This window comes from Onychomys torridus, chromosome 7 (genome assembly GCF_903995425.1).
Source record: "Onychomys torridus chromosome 7, mOncTor1.1, whole genome shotgun sequence".
NCBI classification, from domain to species: Eukaryota; Metazoa; Chordata; class Mammalia; order Rodentia; family Cricetidae; genus Onychomys; species Onychomys torridus.
Genome location: NC_050449.1, coordinates 96,125,600 through 96,141,853, shown reverse-complemented (window position 1 = coordinate 96,141,853; position 16,254 = coordinate 96,125,600). Strand labels below are relative to the sequence as shown.

The following is a 16,254-nucleotide window of genomic DNA, read 5'->3' as shown; positions in this document are numbered from 1 at the left end:
AAAGAGATTATTGTGTGTATGGTGTGTGGGTGTAGGTGCACGGCTGTCACAGAACTCCCATGGAGGTCAAAGAACAAGGCTGTGGAGTTGGTTCGCTCCTTCCACCTTTTCTGGGCTCTAGGGATTGAGGATGTCCAGTTTTCACATCAAAACACTTTACCTGCTATACCATGAAATTTTTGGTTCTGTTTCATTTTTGAGATAGGGTCTTTCTATGATCTACACAAATGGTTCTCAACCTGGAACTCATGGCAATTCTCCTGCTTAAGCCTCCCAAGTCTTATCCAGGAGTGCTACCATGCTAAACCAAAACAAACAAACAACACACCCTGAATTATGTAATGATAATCTATAACCATCACAGTATATCAATAAAGAAAATATAGGCTGGTCATGGTGGCATTTGCCTTTAATCCCAGTTCTTAGGAGGGAGAGACAGGTGGATCTCTGAATTGGAGGCCAGCCTGGTATACTGAGTGAGTACCAGGACAGCCAGGGCTACAGAGAACTCCTATCTTGAAAAACTTAAAAATGAAAGAAAAGAAAACATATATTAGTACATGACTCAGCAAAGTTATAAAAATAATCCCCTGGGCTGTCAAGATGGCTCATGGGATAAAGCAGTTGGCATATGAAAGCCTGATAACATAAGTTCAATCCTCAGAACCCAACTCACATAAAGGTAAAGAGTGCCAATTTCACACTGTTTTTTTTGTTTTGTTTTCTTCCCAAGACAGTGTTTCTTTGTGTAACAGCCCTGGCTGTCCTGGAACTCACTGTAGACCAGGCTGGCCTTGAACTCACAAAGATCCGCCTGCCTCTGCCTCCATCCCAAGTGCTGAGATTAAAGGGATTCGCCACCACTGCCTGGCCACAGATGTTCTTTAATCTCCACAGGCTGTGTTGTAGCAGGCATGCACATACTCCTACATATCATACACATACTAATACACGGAATATTTCAAAATATCATTTCTTGCCAGGCGTGGTTGTACATTTCTTTAATCCCAGCACCCAGGAGACAGAAGCAAACAGATCTCTAAGGTCCAGGCCAGCCTGGTCTATAGAGGGAGTTCTAGGACATCCAGGGCTACACAGAGAGAACCTTTCTTGAAAACAACCAACCCACCAAACAGAAAAACCCATTCCTCCAAAGGCTATTTATTCACTTCTAGCTTTTTTTTCTTTTCTTCTTCTTTTTTTTTTTGGGGGGGGGGCAGGAAGGAGGCTTTTCAAGATATGTTTTCTCTGTGTAACAGTCCTGGAACTCACTCCGTAGACCAAGCTGGCCTCAAACTCAAAGAGATCCGCCTGCCTCTGCCTCCTGAGTGCTGGAATTAAAGGCATGTGCTGCCACCACCGCCCAGCTTCACTGGTATCCTTCATTCCCCTCTTGTGTGAATTAAGATATAGAAGAAATCAATCCTGTTGTGGAATATTATTTTAAGATGTGTTACATTTGTTTATGCTGTGGAACATTTGCTTAATGATGCAAAGATGTGTTGCATTCTTTTTTGTTGCATTTTGACTCTGAAGCTGTGTTACTTTGCCTGTCTAAAACACTTGATTGGTTTAATAAAGAGCTGACCGGCCAATAGCAAGGCAGGAGAAAGGATAGATGGGGAAGAGAATAAATAGAAGGAGAAAAAGAGAGAAACAAGATCAAGGAATGAGAAAAGGAGGAGGACTTGAGGAGCCCGCCACACAGCCACTCAGTCAAACATGGAATAAGAAGGAAAGAAAAGATATACAGAAATAGAGAAAAGTAAAAGCCCAGAGGCAAAAGGTAGATGGGATAATTTAAAGTTAAGAAAAACTGGCAAGAAACAAGCCAAACGAAGGCCAGGCATTTATAAGAAAGAATAAGCCTCTATGTGTGTTTATTTGGGAGCTGGGTGGCAGGGCCTCCAAAAGAGCAAAGAGTAAAAACAACCAACAGCACAATTCCTCATTCTAAAAGGAACACAAAAGAAGTTCTGCACCACTTTCTACACAACCTGGCTATTTTGTTATTTAGTTCTACCCAGAGGCACAGGAAGAAAATAGAAAGTTCATACTATATTTCAACGGTCCTTTCAGCAAATCAACTTCTTCAATTTTTCCTAGGACTAAGACCCCAGGCTTGCATTCAGAAGACAAAAGCTTTCCCATCAAACTACATCCCCAGTCCAATACATCAATTACCATGTGGACAAACACTTGTTTATTTTCATCTTGAGGAGACTTACTTTCGGCTGCTGCACTACTCTGAGCAGTGGGAGTTGAAGTATCAGGCACTGTCTTTACTTCTGCTCTGGGTTCAGCCTTGTATATAGATTCATCTTGACAAAAGCCTTTCTCAATACTGTCATGAAACCACTGCAGGGTCACACAGTGCACATTCCATCTCTTGGCACATTCATATTTTTGTCCTGTTGTGTTCATTACAAGAGAAATAGAGAAATATTTAGATTATATGTTAGTTCATAGTAAAGTCTTTTTTAAAACTTAACTGAAACAAAAGTAATGATTAAAGATGATCAGTAATCACTTTTACCTTAAAAAAATTACTCATTTTCTGGGCAGTGGTAGCACATGCCTTTAATCCCAGCACTTGGAGGTAGAGGCAGAGGGATCTGAGTTTGAGGCCAGCCTGGTGTATAGAGCAAGTCCTGGGACAGCTAGGGCTATACAGAGAAACCCTGCCTCAAAACAACAACAAAACCACAACCCTAAACAAATAAATGAGTAAATGAATGAATGAATAAATAAAATATAAATAATGGTTTTCTAATCAATCTGGTGTTTTGTCAAATGTGCATCTATGTCTGTGCACTACTCACATGCCCAATGCCCAAGGAGGTTAGAAGAGGGCCTTGGATTCCCCCTCGGACTGGAATTATTATAGCCAGTTGTGAGCCGATGTGTGAATGCTGGCAATCAGACCAGGGTCCTCTGAAAGAGCAGCCAGTGCTCTTAACCACTGAGCCATCTTTCCAGTCAACCCCCTTTGGAGACAGGGCCTCACTATGTAAGCTTGGCTGGCCCAAAATCCACCTGTCTCTGCCTCCTAAGTGATGGGATTGAAGATGTACTACTACACCACCTACACCACCACCACCACCACCACCACCACCACCACCACCACCACCACCACCACCACCACCACCACGCTCCACATTATATAAGAACAGATGCCGGGCAGTGGTGGCGCACGCCTTTAATCCCAGCACTCAGGAGGCAGAGGCAGGCAGATCCCTGTGAGTTCAAAGCCAGTCTGGTCTACAGAGTGAGTTTCAGAAAAGGCACCAAAACTACACCCACATAATATTACTGCAGACACTGTAAGTGTATGCAATATAATAAATACTATCAAGGGTTGGGGATTTAGCTCAGTGGTAGAGCACTTTGCAAGTGCTAGGCCCTGGGTTCAATCCTCAGCTCCAAAAAAAAAAAAAAAAAAAAAAAAGTATCTTTAACTAGACTGTACAAGTGCCAAAGTCAAGAACAGGGAGATTTGAAATTTTTTCCAGTAAAGAACTTTAACAATGTATTTTTAATTAGTATCACAGAAAAACTAAAGTCAGTATGTAATGCCAAAGGATATTTTGACATTTTTGTTTTGTTTTTACTTTTTTTTTTTTTTTTTTTTTGTTTTTCGAGACAGGGTTTCTCTATGTAGCTTTGCGCCTTTCCTGGAGCTTGCTCCATAGACTAGGCTGGCCTCGAACTCACAAAGATCTGCCTGACTCTGCCTCCCAGTGTTGGGATTAAAGGCGTGCGCCACCACCGCCCAGCTCTTTTTCCTTTTTTGTTGTGTTTTTCTGTTTGTATTTTGATTTTTGGTTTTTTTTGAGACAGACCATGAAGCCCAGGCTAGCCTTAAACTCTTGATCACCCTGCCTCCACCACCTATGACCCCCTCCATAGTCAATGGAGCAAGGCCTGTTGGTACAAGACTATATCCCAGCTCCTCAGGATATAAGACAGGAAGATCACAAATCTAAGGCCAGCCTGGTAACCTTGATAACATCTGTCTCCAGCAGAAATTAACAAAAGGACTAGGGTCATAGCTCAATGGAAGAGTACTTGCTTAGCATAAACAAGACCCTAGGCTCAATCTCTCCTACCTCAAGATAATACAGATTGATAAAAGCCACAGCAACCATCCAGTCATCATTGCTGTACCAATCTCCTGACCAAATGACAATAATCAACTAACTAATAATGCTACTTCTTATCAAGGTAGCTTAGTAAAAATACAAATACAATAGGAGTTAACAAAACCCATCAAATCTTTTCATTCATTTGTATGGATTTCAGCAGAATTAGTAAAACCATTCCCCAGAATAAAGTTCTTGAAATATCAAAAAACATGGTAATTTTAAAGAATTCTCATCAGTAACTTTTTTTTATACTTTTGCTTACCTCATAATCTGTACAGTATATCTTGAAGTTAGAAATTTTAGTTCATAGACAAGTTGGGAATGGGTACAGTGTTAGAACACTTGTCTAACATGTTTAAGGCCCTGGGTTCCATCCTTACCAAAGTCCCGCCTCGACTCTAATCCTAATTACTAAGTCAAATCAATTCATCCCACTAAGTTAAATACCTAATCAAGCCTCTGAAGTTAGTTACAAGAAAGAAACAGCACTTAGTTATACATTTAGCTTTCTTGTCATCCATTACTTGGTTAATTATTTGGTTAATTGTGGAGTCAGTCAAGGTCTAAAAGTCAGGTGATGAAACATCACTAAAAGCTTTTGATATTTTATACTTATTTCATGTCCTGAATAAACACAAGGACGGCTGCTTAATTTTTCTAGACTGTGACCCAAACTATCTTTTTGCAAGAATTTAGGGGGTTAAAAACCAGATAAACTAGGGCAATGACATGTCAGAAGCACAAGGTGGTCTACAAAGATTTAAAGTGGGAAAACAGGAATTCCACACTTGATGGCTTCTAAAGCAGCCTTACCTTTTGGTTCCTGCACAATGAGGTGTGTACACTCATTCATCTTCAGCTGCCCCATGTACTGGCCTCCATGCTTAGCTGTGAGTTGCTGAACTGTCTTTCTGTGTACACCATTTAAGCCAGTCACACAGATAATGCAACCAAGAAAAATAGGACACTTAAAGTCTTCCATGTTTATGTCAGTGTGTCTGGTTATTTTCCTGGAGAAAATAAATGATAAAAAGGAAAATTAAACACAATGAATATTCAGATAGTTTTAAATATCATTGCTTTCCTTGTTCATTTTTTATTTTTAGGATTTACATTGAGGATTACACTAACTGCTCATCTAGCTCACTTCCATGTCTCTATAAAAATCTGTATTTCAGGGCTGCAGATGGCTCAGTGATTAAGAGGACCGACTGCTCTTCCAAAGGTCCTGAGTTCAATTCCCAGCAACCACATGGTGGCTCACAACCATCTATAATGAGATTTGGTGCCCTCTTCTGGTTTGCAGGGATACACGCAGGCAGAATACTGTATACATAATAAATAAATAAATCTTTAAAAAAAAATCTGTATTTCAGCAACAGTCTGAAGACCTTCTCAAAGAAATCACTATCAACCCTAAGTCCTTGCTAATAAATGGGGAGCACTTGGCAGAATTGTAAGACTGACTCTCCACTTAAAAACCTAGTGTTCACTGGATGCCTGATATAAAATACACTTAAATTCTTCCATTATTCCTTTTTTTTTTTTTGGGGGGGGGGGATAGGTGGGTGGGCTCGAGACAGGGTTTCTCTGTGTATCCTTGGCTGTTCTGGAACTCATTCTGTAGACCAGGCTGGCCTCGAACTCACAGAGAACTGTATGTCTCTGCCTCCCAGGTGCTGGGATTAAAGGTATACACCATCACCACCACTGGCTCTTCCATTATTCTTTTTTTGGTTTTTTGAGACAGGGTTTCTCTGTTTAGCTTTTGGAGCTTGTTCTAGAACTCATTTTGTAGACCAGTAGTGTGTGCCACCACCGCGCAGCATTGATAGGTAAAAGTAATGATTTCTGGCAAAGTACAACAAAATTATCACAGCTATTTCGTTGCCACAATAGATAGATTAGTTAATTTCATCAGGCTAGTACTAGGTAGGAAACATACTGAGTATATGCTGAATGGTGTCGAAAAAAGTGCAGAAAAATGCCACAGAATGCTGATATATTTCCAATACCTGGACTTATAACTATAAACCAAATTTTAGGGAAAACATAATTATACCTCCAAACTCCATAAAGGAAACTACTGTCCTGTTCTGATCCCTACATACATCTAATGTCCAGGCCATAAAATAGGCTCAATTTACAATGAGTGATCACATCTCAGCCAATGGCTCACATCTACATATATTCAATCTTATCTCTTCTTCCCTCCACCCCACAGAAGGGAACAGAACCGCCAAAGTAGCTAATTTAGTCTCCATTTTAACACTGGAGCACAGTATTGCATAGTGCAACACAAAAGTCAAACTGATTTCCTCAATTATTTTAGACACATTTGCTGCAGAATTTCACTATCAAAGCATTTGCCCTCTCGCTTGCGCTGAATCTACAGCTTGTCTTCCTTGATAGTGGCATCCTGTGACAGTAAGCACCTATAGACTCTGTTCTCCTACTGTCACTAGAGAAATGAACAATGACCCCATTTTTGTTTCTTAGTAATAAACTCAGAGATGATACTATAAAGCTTCCCCAGGAAAAACCAAGCATATGCCAAATTAACCGAAATGTATCATTTTCTCAAATATGCAAAGCATACAAATATGTCTTACTTCTCCTGTGACTTCTCCCAAAGTGTTTTTATCCAAGAAGGAAGCAAAATGGGTTTCTTCAGATTAGCAGCAACTAGATATTTTTTGCTCCCAACTTCTCCTGCAATAAGGTGAGTGACTGACACATTAAGGTCTCTGTACACTCGTCCACCCATCATCTGTACATATTTATGAACTTCTTCCTATAGACCCAAAGAAAATATATTAATGAGAAAGAAAACAATAGCTCTTCTATTTAAAAAAAAAAAAAAATCCCATAATTTTTTATAAAATTTGTATGTATGAATGTTTTGCCTGTATATGTGTCTATGTACTATGTGTATGCCTGGTGCCCTTGGATGTCAGAAGAGGGAATCAGATCCCTTGGAACTGGAGTTACAGATGGTTGTGAGTTACCATGTGGGTGCTGGGAACCAAACCCAGGTCCTCTGTAAGAACAGACAAGTGCTCTTAACTGCTGAGCCATCTCTCCAGCCCCCCATAAGTATCTTTTATTGTTGCTAGCCTGACTATACCAATGTTTTTACCACTAAAAAAAATTAAACAGCTAACCACATTATTTTTGAAAAGATGTGTATTAATTTTAAATTTAAAATTTGTAAGCTGGTAATGTAGCTCAGTAGTAGAATGCTTGCCTACCATGCACAAGGCTCTGGGCTTAATCCATAGCCTTCTCCCTAAAAAAAAAACAAAAAAACCTGAAAATAACTGTACTGCTTAACAATACTTTAATCAACCAACATTTATAACAATGTGGTCTTATGGATTAATATTGCTAGTAACATCATAGCTTTCTTAAGTTTAAGTACACTCAATGACAGTCACCTAGAGACACATTTTCAGACAGAATTATCACCATTAAAAAGTGACTGTATTAATTCTTTCAAACTCCATAATTTAAAACTATGTTGTTTCTCATTACATTTTTTAAATGCTATATTCATATTTCTATGTACTATACAAAAATATGCTCTGTGTGGCTTTTTCTGTTTTCTGAAGTAGGCTGACCTATGTAGCCCAGGCTAACCTCAAACTTGAAGAAGTCCTCTTGCCTCAGGCTTACAAGTCCTGAGATTATAGGTGTGAGTCACTATGCCTAGCTAGCCTTTCTTCTTTTTCTTCTCTTTTATTTCTTTGAGACAGAGCCTTACTATATGTAGCCCTGGCTGACCTGGAACACATTACTCTGCCTTTCAAAAGTTGAGATTAAAGGCATGAACCACTACACCCAGGTCAGAATCCTTTCTTTAAAGATTTTCTGTGCTGGAAAATTTGATTCAAAACCAACCTTACTGACTGTAGAAGAAAAAGTGAATTTTCTTTTAAATCAAAACAAAATACTCCAATTAACCAGCTTTTCTATAAAATATATTCTACTTTCCCCAGGGAAGGGCACACCAACTGGTTATCTAATACCAAATGGTCAGTTCTAAAACTATACATGTAACATTTAGGAATACATACGTATATACATATATGCATATAACAAAAATGAAAAACAGAAGTCATGAATTTGAAAGAGAGCAAGGAGGGGTATACAGGAGGATATGAAGGAAAGGGAATGAAGAAATAATATAATTATATTATAATCTCAAAACAAAACCAAACCCACTGGGAACCATGCCTGCTGTCTGTGAAGTGGTAAAACCATGTGTGCACTGGTCTCTAAGTGACCGCCCAGCCCGGGAAGATCAGGTCTGGAGCCAGCACTGCTCCTCTCAGGACTTACCCTTTTGTCTCTATCCAGGCTTGTACAAGAGACAGTTATATTGGACATAATCATATTGTAAACCGGATGCTCAGCTCTTGGGACACACTGCTGGTGGCGCATACAAAATGTGACTACCTGAGGACCAACAATTCTGCAGCCAAGCTATAAAAATTAGGGAAAAGATCACCAACATCACAAAACTAAATTTTGGAACATTTACCAGTTATTCATAGAGGCTGACACTACTGCAGAAACCACCAATTGATAGAAGGAAGGAAGGAAGGAAAAAAAACCACCATCACATAATTTCTCAGACACAATGAGCATTAAATTAACACACACACACACACACACACACACACACACACTCAAAAACAAAACCACAAAAGCCCTTCATTCATAACTGCTGTCAAAATGTCTTTCTTTTTTTGGGTGGGTTGGGATGGGGTGTTTCAAGACAGGGTTTCTCTGGGTAGCCTTGGCTGTCCTAGAACTGGTCCTTGACCAGGCTGGCCCAAACTCATTCCTAGAGATCCACCTATCTCTGCCTCCTGAGTGGTGCCACCACTGCCTAAAATTTCAGTATCTAAAACAAACTTAATCTTTTTTATTTTTTTTATTTTAGGGCTCAGTAGTTAAGAGCACTGACTGCTCTTCCAGAGGATCTGGGTTCAATTCCTAGCCCCCACATCATTATGGTTCATAATCATTTATAACTCCAGTTCCAGGGGACCCAATGCCCTCTTCTGACCTCCAAGGGCATCAGGAATGCAAGTGGTACACCAACATGCATGTAGGTAAAAACCCTTATATACAGTGGTGATATGTTATTTGTATGTTAATAAATAAAATTTGCCTGGAGATCAGAGGAAATAGCAAGCCGTTTTAAGCAAACACAAAAGTCAGGCAGTGGTAGCACACGCCCTTAATCCAGATCACTTGGCAGGCAGAGTCTCTGGGTGTTCAAGGTCACACAAGGGAACAGAACCAAGAGTGGTGACACACTCCCTTTAATCCCAGTACCAACCAGAGACCTAGAGGTCTGTACAGATAGGCAGTAACAAGGAAGTGAGGTAGCTGGGCTAAGAGCCAATGAGAGAGTAGACCAGCAAGGCAAAAAGCTGGGGTAGGCAGGAAGTCGTGGCATTTTGGGAGCTACAGAGCTGGTGAGGTAAGTTGGTTGGTGGCTCTCACTATTTCCCTGATCTCTAAGGCTTTCACCCCTGTATTTGGCTCCGTGTACTTTACTTAATAAGACTGCTCAGAAATTCGTCTACAATATATAAAATAATAAAAATATTTTTATTATTTTTAATCATATGCAGTGTGTCTATATGTAGGTATACACACATTTTGTGCAGGTACATTTGGGAGGTTGGAGATACTGAATCCTCCTGAAGCTGGCATTACAAGCAGTTGTGAGTATCTGACATAGTGCTTGGAATCAAATTCAGGTCCCTTGAAGAACAGTATGTGCTCTCAACCACTAGGCCATCTCTCCAGCCCCAAGAAATATGATCTTAATGCAATAATCTAATGCTATAACAACTGAGAAACATTCAAGTATGCTTTTCATACAAAGCATCAGCCAATAAAGGAGTTTAGAATCCCAATGTACTCATAGTACTCATGATCAGTAAAGAATTCATGAAGCAATGAGACCAGGTAATTTCCAGCACCACACACACACACACACACACACACACACACACACACACACACACACACACACTACATGTAAAAAAGAGTGAGGAAGCAGCAGCAAAACCATCACCAAGTAAGTATCTTAGAAACAGCAAACCTGTTTAAGGTGATCAAAAACAGCCCCACTGAAACGGTCACAGATATAAAGTGACCTGTCATTCTCCTTTATCTTCAACGCTTCTTCTTCTGTAATAATCTGAAGATAATCTTCTGATTGTAATTCCTTTATTGACTGAAAGAGAAAATGAAGAATGTAACAGAAGTTACTTCCTACCAACTCTTAAGAACCCATTTCAAATTCAGCCCTTTCCTTGTTACAGCATTATTTCTCACCTAAACCACTGCAGACACCTCTGGATGGGTCTCCTCTCTCAAATCTATTCTTCACACAGAAATTAGTGAAAGATGGCTCAGTGGGTAAAACGCTAGCTGTACAAGCATGGGTATCTATCTGAGTTTGGATCCCCAGCACCCATGTAAAAAGCCTGGTGTGGAGGAATGTACTTGGAATCCCAACACTGGGAGGCAGGGACAGGATTCCAGGGGGTTCCTGGTCAGCCAGCCTAGCAAATCACTGAGCTTTACAATAGTGAGAAACCCTGTCTCAAAAAATAAGATGGAATGCAACTAACACACCAGACATCAACCTCTATCATCCACATGTGCACACACAGGCAGGCACTTAACATATACACATATACGATGCCTCCAACACAAAACATTCACATCATGCTACTCTTTGTTCAAAGCTCTCTAATGACTTTCCACCATACTCAGAATAAAATGTACATCTTTAGTAGTTCAGGTCTTTTGCTTCTGTTTTGTACATTAAGCCATGAAATCACAGGGAACTGCTCTGGCAGTACCAGCTTCTTCCCATTAGTTCTCAGTGTTTTCTTTGGGTGGAGTAGGCTGGAGATTCAACCCTAGTATCTTTCTCTTTGGCTTCCTTTTTTTTTGGCTGATAGGTTTCCTTCACTGGTCCCAGGAAGCTGTTTCTTTAAGAGTGCTCTCTATGAACACATCCTTTTATACTTTTTTTTTTTTTTTTTTTTTTTTTTTTGGTTTTTCGAGACAGGGTTTCTTTGTAGCCTGTCCTGGACTAGCTCTGTAGACCAGGCTGGCCTCGAACTTACAGAGATCCGCCTGCCCCTGCCTCCCAAGTGCTGGGATTACAGGCGTGCGCCATCAATGCCAAGCTTTACGAACACATCCTTTTAGCAAGAATCTTGCCCTTAACTTGGTTGTTTACAAGGTCAACAGCACGGTAAGCGATGCTGTAGACTGATCCTCTAAATTTGCCACAGTAACATTTGTGAAGAATGAACAAAACCCAGATTCAATCCAACCCATGGTAAAGAAACAATTCCGTGTTTTCTTTTTATTTAAAAACAAACTTAAGTGTGTATGTCAACTATACATGTGCAGATGCCCTCAGAGGCTAGACAAGAAATTCGGATTCCTGGAGCTATAGTTAAAAGCAGTTGTGTGCTAGCTGACATGAAGGCTGGGACCTCAGCCTTATCTCCAGTCCCCAACTCCATGTTTCTGAAAAAATACCTAGAGAACATATCCCAGGTACCTCTCCTCTTTCCCTTTGTGTTTGTCATGATGGCAAACTGACTGCTCTGGCCAAAAGAAAGGTCTCGGGCTCAGACCCAATCTTCATTTCTTATGAGTTTTCAAACCCATAAAACTTAGCCCTCACCTATCTCCCCAGACTTCTCTTTTCTGTCTACCTCCCTGGCTAATTCCAGTCAGCCCCATCCATACCCTATACCTGGAACAGGCTAATGCCCTCACTTAGAGCTTCTCCCTGGGCCCTGGTACAGGGAAGACTCTTCTTTTGGGTTTTCACCTGAAGTAATTCTTCAGTCAGGTCTGCTTAAATGTCACTTCCTCAAAGATACCTTTTGTGATCATGGTGGGTTTTGCAGTACTGAGGACCAAAACCAGGGTTTTATGCACACCACACAAATACTATACCACTAAACACCACTCTCACATTTTCTAAAATGCTTTCCTGCTTTCTAAAACACACTTCCTCTAGCCCTTGATCTGTTTTATTAAGGAAAAGAACATTGGTGGTTTAGAAATATGCATATTTTTATTTCTTCCCTGTAAGAATCAATGTTTTGAGCCACTTAGATGGCTCAGCAGTTACCTGAGGTGCTTGCCATTCAGCCCGAGAACCTGAGTTCAATCATGAGGACCTCATGGTAGGAGATCCAATCCTTTAAGTTGTCCTCTGACCTCCACACATGCACTACGGCATGCAGGTACAGGCACACAGGGACATGGACACAGACAGATGGATGGACACACACAAACACACACACACACACACACACACACACACACACACACACACGAATGTTTAATGATGTATCTTGTCTGCAAGCATCTCCTAATGTACCTAATGCAAGGCCGTGGGCACAGCGAATACTGAGGAAAAAGTGAAAGAGTTGATTTGCTAAGAGGATCACTGAAACGTAGTAGGTGCTTTCTATTTTCTCCTTAGGCCTCTGGGTAGAACTAAATAACAAAACAGCCAGGTTGTGTAGATAGCTGTCCAGAATTTCTCTTCTATTTCTTTTAGGATGAATAATTGCTGTTTTCCACATCCCAATTCACACAAGAGGGGATTGACACTAGTGCATAGCCTTAAGAGAAGCAGGTTTTTTGTTCTTGTTTTTGAATTCTATGTACCATTATGTATATGATGCACGGAGATAAAATCCCCTTCACTAAAAGTCAGGCTTCACACCAGCACCTAAGGACCTACATGACTTCTTTAGCATTCCATAACATTCTTCTCCACCTCTGATTCTGTGCACTACAACCATATTAACCTTGACGAGACATAAATGCAGATACACACACACAGAACTGCAGGTCAACATTCAACATTCCCCTCCAAAATACATAATGGTATACTTACATTAGCTAAAAATTAAGTAACAATGATATATCTGTATTAACCACATGCTGTAGCAAAATTTCATTAAAATAACAACTTCTAAGATATAAAATCCAACAAATGAAAAACTTTTAAAACATGAAAAATGAGCTCACATCATCAAATAAGACATATCCAATTATTCTTACCTCAAGAGCTTTAAAAAAACTTTCTGAATTGTCTGAAGACTTTAAAAACTTCACAAAAAACGGTTCTTGGTCATTTCCGGACATTGCTGAACTGTGAGAATAAGGCAGTCAATAAGAACAAAAATAAATTAGGTAGGAAATTAAATGTTCAAATCAAATCAACTTTTTTTTTTTTTTTTTTTTTGAGACAGGGTTTCTCTATGTGGCTCTGGCTATCTGTAGACAGGATGGCCTCGAACTCAAGAGATCCGCCTGCCTCTGCCTCTTAGAGATGGGATTAAAAGCGTGCACCACCACAGCCTGGCCTGCAAATCAACTATTTTCTTCTGCATGCAAAAGTGCCTAAGAAATAGACATCTGGCTTTGCCCATGAATTCATTCAAGATGTTTGCAAAAGACCCCAGAATGTGGGCAAGGTCGAAGGCTGAGGAGGGGCAACACGAATCCTTGCAAATCAGAGAGGAAAATTAACGTTCCTGACTGAATAGAGTGAGGCCCTTGGTGTGGGCCCCTCAGTGAAATGACATTAACTTGCACTGGACTTAAAGACGACGGAGAGGGCGGCTGCGGCTGCTGGTACCCACGGCCCGCAAGATTTGCTCCTAAATCAACGGACTTGAAACGCCAGCAGCGCCTGTGGAAGATCATGCACGCTCGCCCGAAGGGCCCACGCGACTGTCCCCAGCTCCCAGGGAAAGGGTGGGCTCGTGGAACGTCCAGGCCGCGGCTTCCCGGGTGTCTGAGGCCCACCCGCCGGTTACTAGGGCCGCCAAGGCCACAAGAGACGCCGGGCGCCCAGCCGGGCCGGGAGGAGCGGGCGCTCGCTTACCTCGGTGGAGCCTGAGGGCCCACGGGCACCAAGTCGGGGGGCGCGCGGCCAGCAGGACGGCGGCTGGGGTCGGGCGCCAGCCCGGCGCGCAGCCCCCGCCCCCCGGCGGCGCCCCCAGCACCAAGCTAACGCAGCAGAACCCGGAAGCGCCAAAGCCGGGAACCGACTTTCGCGCCAACCTTGCGGACGCAACACCTCTTCCGGAGGAAGTGACGTCACCAGGGCCAGCGATGGGAAGTGGAGCCCTCGGAAGGGGGCGTTCCACCCGACGTCTGCCGGGAGGAGCTTGGTGATCCTATGCTTTGTTTTCTGCAGTCTGGGCCCGGCGGGAACTGAAGGCTAGGGACGAGCGGCTGCAGGCCGAGAGGCCGAGCAGCAGAAGTCCAGAACGTGCAGAAGTAAGGCCACGGGCGGGCCTCGGGGTCCCGCGGCAAATGCTCCCCAGCGTGCCGGGCAGTGCACGGGAAAACACTCCTTAAGCTAATAGCGGCTGCTCCACTTTGAAGTGTTCCAATTAAGGCCAAGGGAAGTGAAGTGATAGGTTCGTTATCTCGCAGCTTGCAAGTGAGAGAATTAGGTTAGGTCAAGGTCTTTCTGATTCGTCTGATTGAGTTTCTCTCCTCTGTAAGAACTCCTTACCACGGCCAAAAATTGTAACGGAAAGAAGGCAGGGTGGTGAAAGACACGCTCATTTATCGCTTGGGTTTTTTGATTTCCGTGTTCAGACTTTTTATTTGTATGTTCTAGATATCCTCTCTAAGGTGTGTAGCTGGCAAAGATTTTCTCTCATTCTGTATACTTCATTCAATTAACTGTTTCCTTTGCTATACAGAGCCTTTTAACTTCATGCGATCCCATTCATTTGTCGGTTGTTGATATTATTTCCTGAGCAACAAGGGCCATCCCAATTCAGAAAGTCCTTGCCTATTTTTGTTTCAGAGTTTCAAGTCTGACGTTAAGGTCGTTGATCCATTCTGAGTTAATTTTTGTGCAGGATAAGAGAGAAGGATCTAGTTTCATTCTTCTACATAGGACTATCGGGTTTTCCCCACACCGTTTATTAAAGAAGACGTGTTTTCTCTGATGTGTATTTTTGGTATCTTGTGACAAAGAATCTTAACTTAGCCAAATTGTAGGTTCTAAGCATACCTGTGTACTTCGTTGTACAATCCAGTGAGATCCCTCCACTCTTGATAACTGATGTCTCTTCTCCAGGCGATGTCTGACCACTCTGGCCTGTCTGCTTTAAGAATCCTCTTAGGAGGGTTGGGGATTTAGCTCAGTGGTAGAGCACTTGAGCGCAAGGCCCTGGGTTCGATCCTCAGCTCTGGCAAAAAAAAAAAAATAGAATCCTCTTAGGAGCCGGCCTGTGGTGGTGGTGTACGCCTTTAATCCCAGCACTTGGGAGGCAGAGGCAGGCGGATCTCTGTGAGTTTGAGACCCACCTGGTCTAGAGTGAGTTCCAGGAAAGGTGCCAAAGCTACACAGAGAAACCCTGTTTCGAAAAACAAAACAAACAAAAAATCCTCCTAGGTTCTAACTACAACCCCCTTCTCATGTTACTTCTTAAATGTCACTAAGACTAAATACCGATAAAATGCTGAATTATTAGCCACCACCCAACTCTACTCTTTAAGTACACAATATTCAGGGTTGAGCCCAAACTCTTGCCCTCAGTATAAAATCCCATCCCTGTGGTTGCTTTAAAAGTATCATTACATTTTTTCATTAACGAAGATGAATGGCAATTAGTAACACAAGCTCACAGGGGAAGAATACTTTTTTAAAGTATTAGAGTTGAGGGGCTAAGGATATAGCTTAATTGGTAGAGTGCTTACCTAGCATACACAAATCTCTAGGTTCCATCTCCAGCACCATATTAAACTGCATGTGTCCTAACTAAGCAGGAAGTATCCTGAGATGCATGAGACTTTGCTTCCAGTTATTAGAGCTGAAAAAAGCCACAGTTCATGGTTAAAATGCGCTTTTGTCCTGAAGCTGCCATCCTATCTATAAGACACTTGATAGCCCACCAAGGACTGAGGGAAGTTGGGGCAGGAACTGAAGCAGAGGCCAAGGACAACAGGATTACTGCCTTACTCCCCATGGCTTACAGGGCAGCCTGCATTCTTAGACCACCTAGGA

At 41.8% G+C, this 16,254-nt stretch overlaps 1 protein-coding gene across 1 annotated transcript in view; it reads right to left on the bottom strand.

The window, feature by feature from the left end:
• Topbp1 (DNA topoisomerase II binding protein 1) overlaps window positions 1-14,303 on the bottom strand; it is a 50,838-nt gene extending 36,535 nt beyond the window's left edge. The window contains exons 1-7 of the mRNA XM_036192658.1: window positions 14,110-14,303; window positions 13,281-13,371; window positions 10,270-10,404; window positions 8,487-8,630; window positions 6,758-6,939; window positions 4,959-5,155; window positions 2,229-2,411 (exon numbers count right to left, since the gene is read on the bottom strand). Coding sequence (XP_036048551.1) covers window positions 2,229-2,411; window positions 4,959-5,155; window positions 6,758-6,939; window positions 8,487-8,630; window positions 10,270-10,404; window positions 13,281-13,364 — 925 coding nt within the window. The 5' untranslated portion in view covers window positions 13,365-13,371; window positions 14,110-14,303. The remainder of the gene's footprint in view (window positions 1-2,228; window positions 2,412-4,958; window positions 5,156-6,757; window positions 6,940-8,486; window positions 8,631-10,269; window positions 10,405-13,280; window positions 13,372-14,109) is intronic.
• Window positions 14,304-16,254: the final 1,951 nt, after the last annotated feature.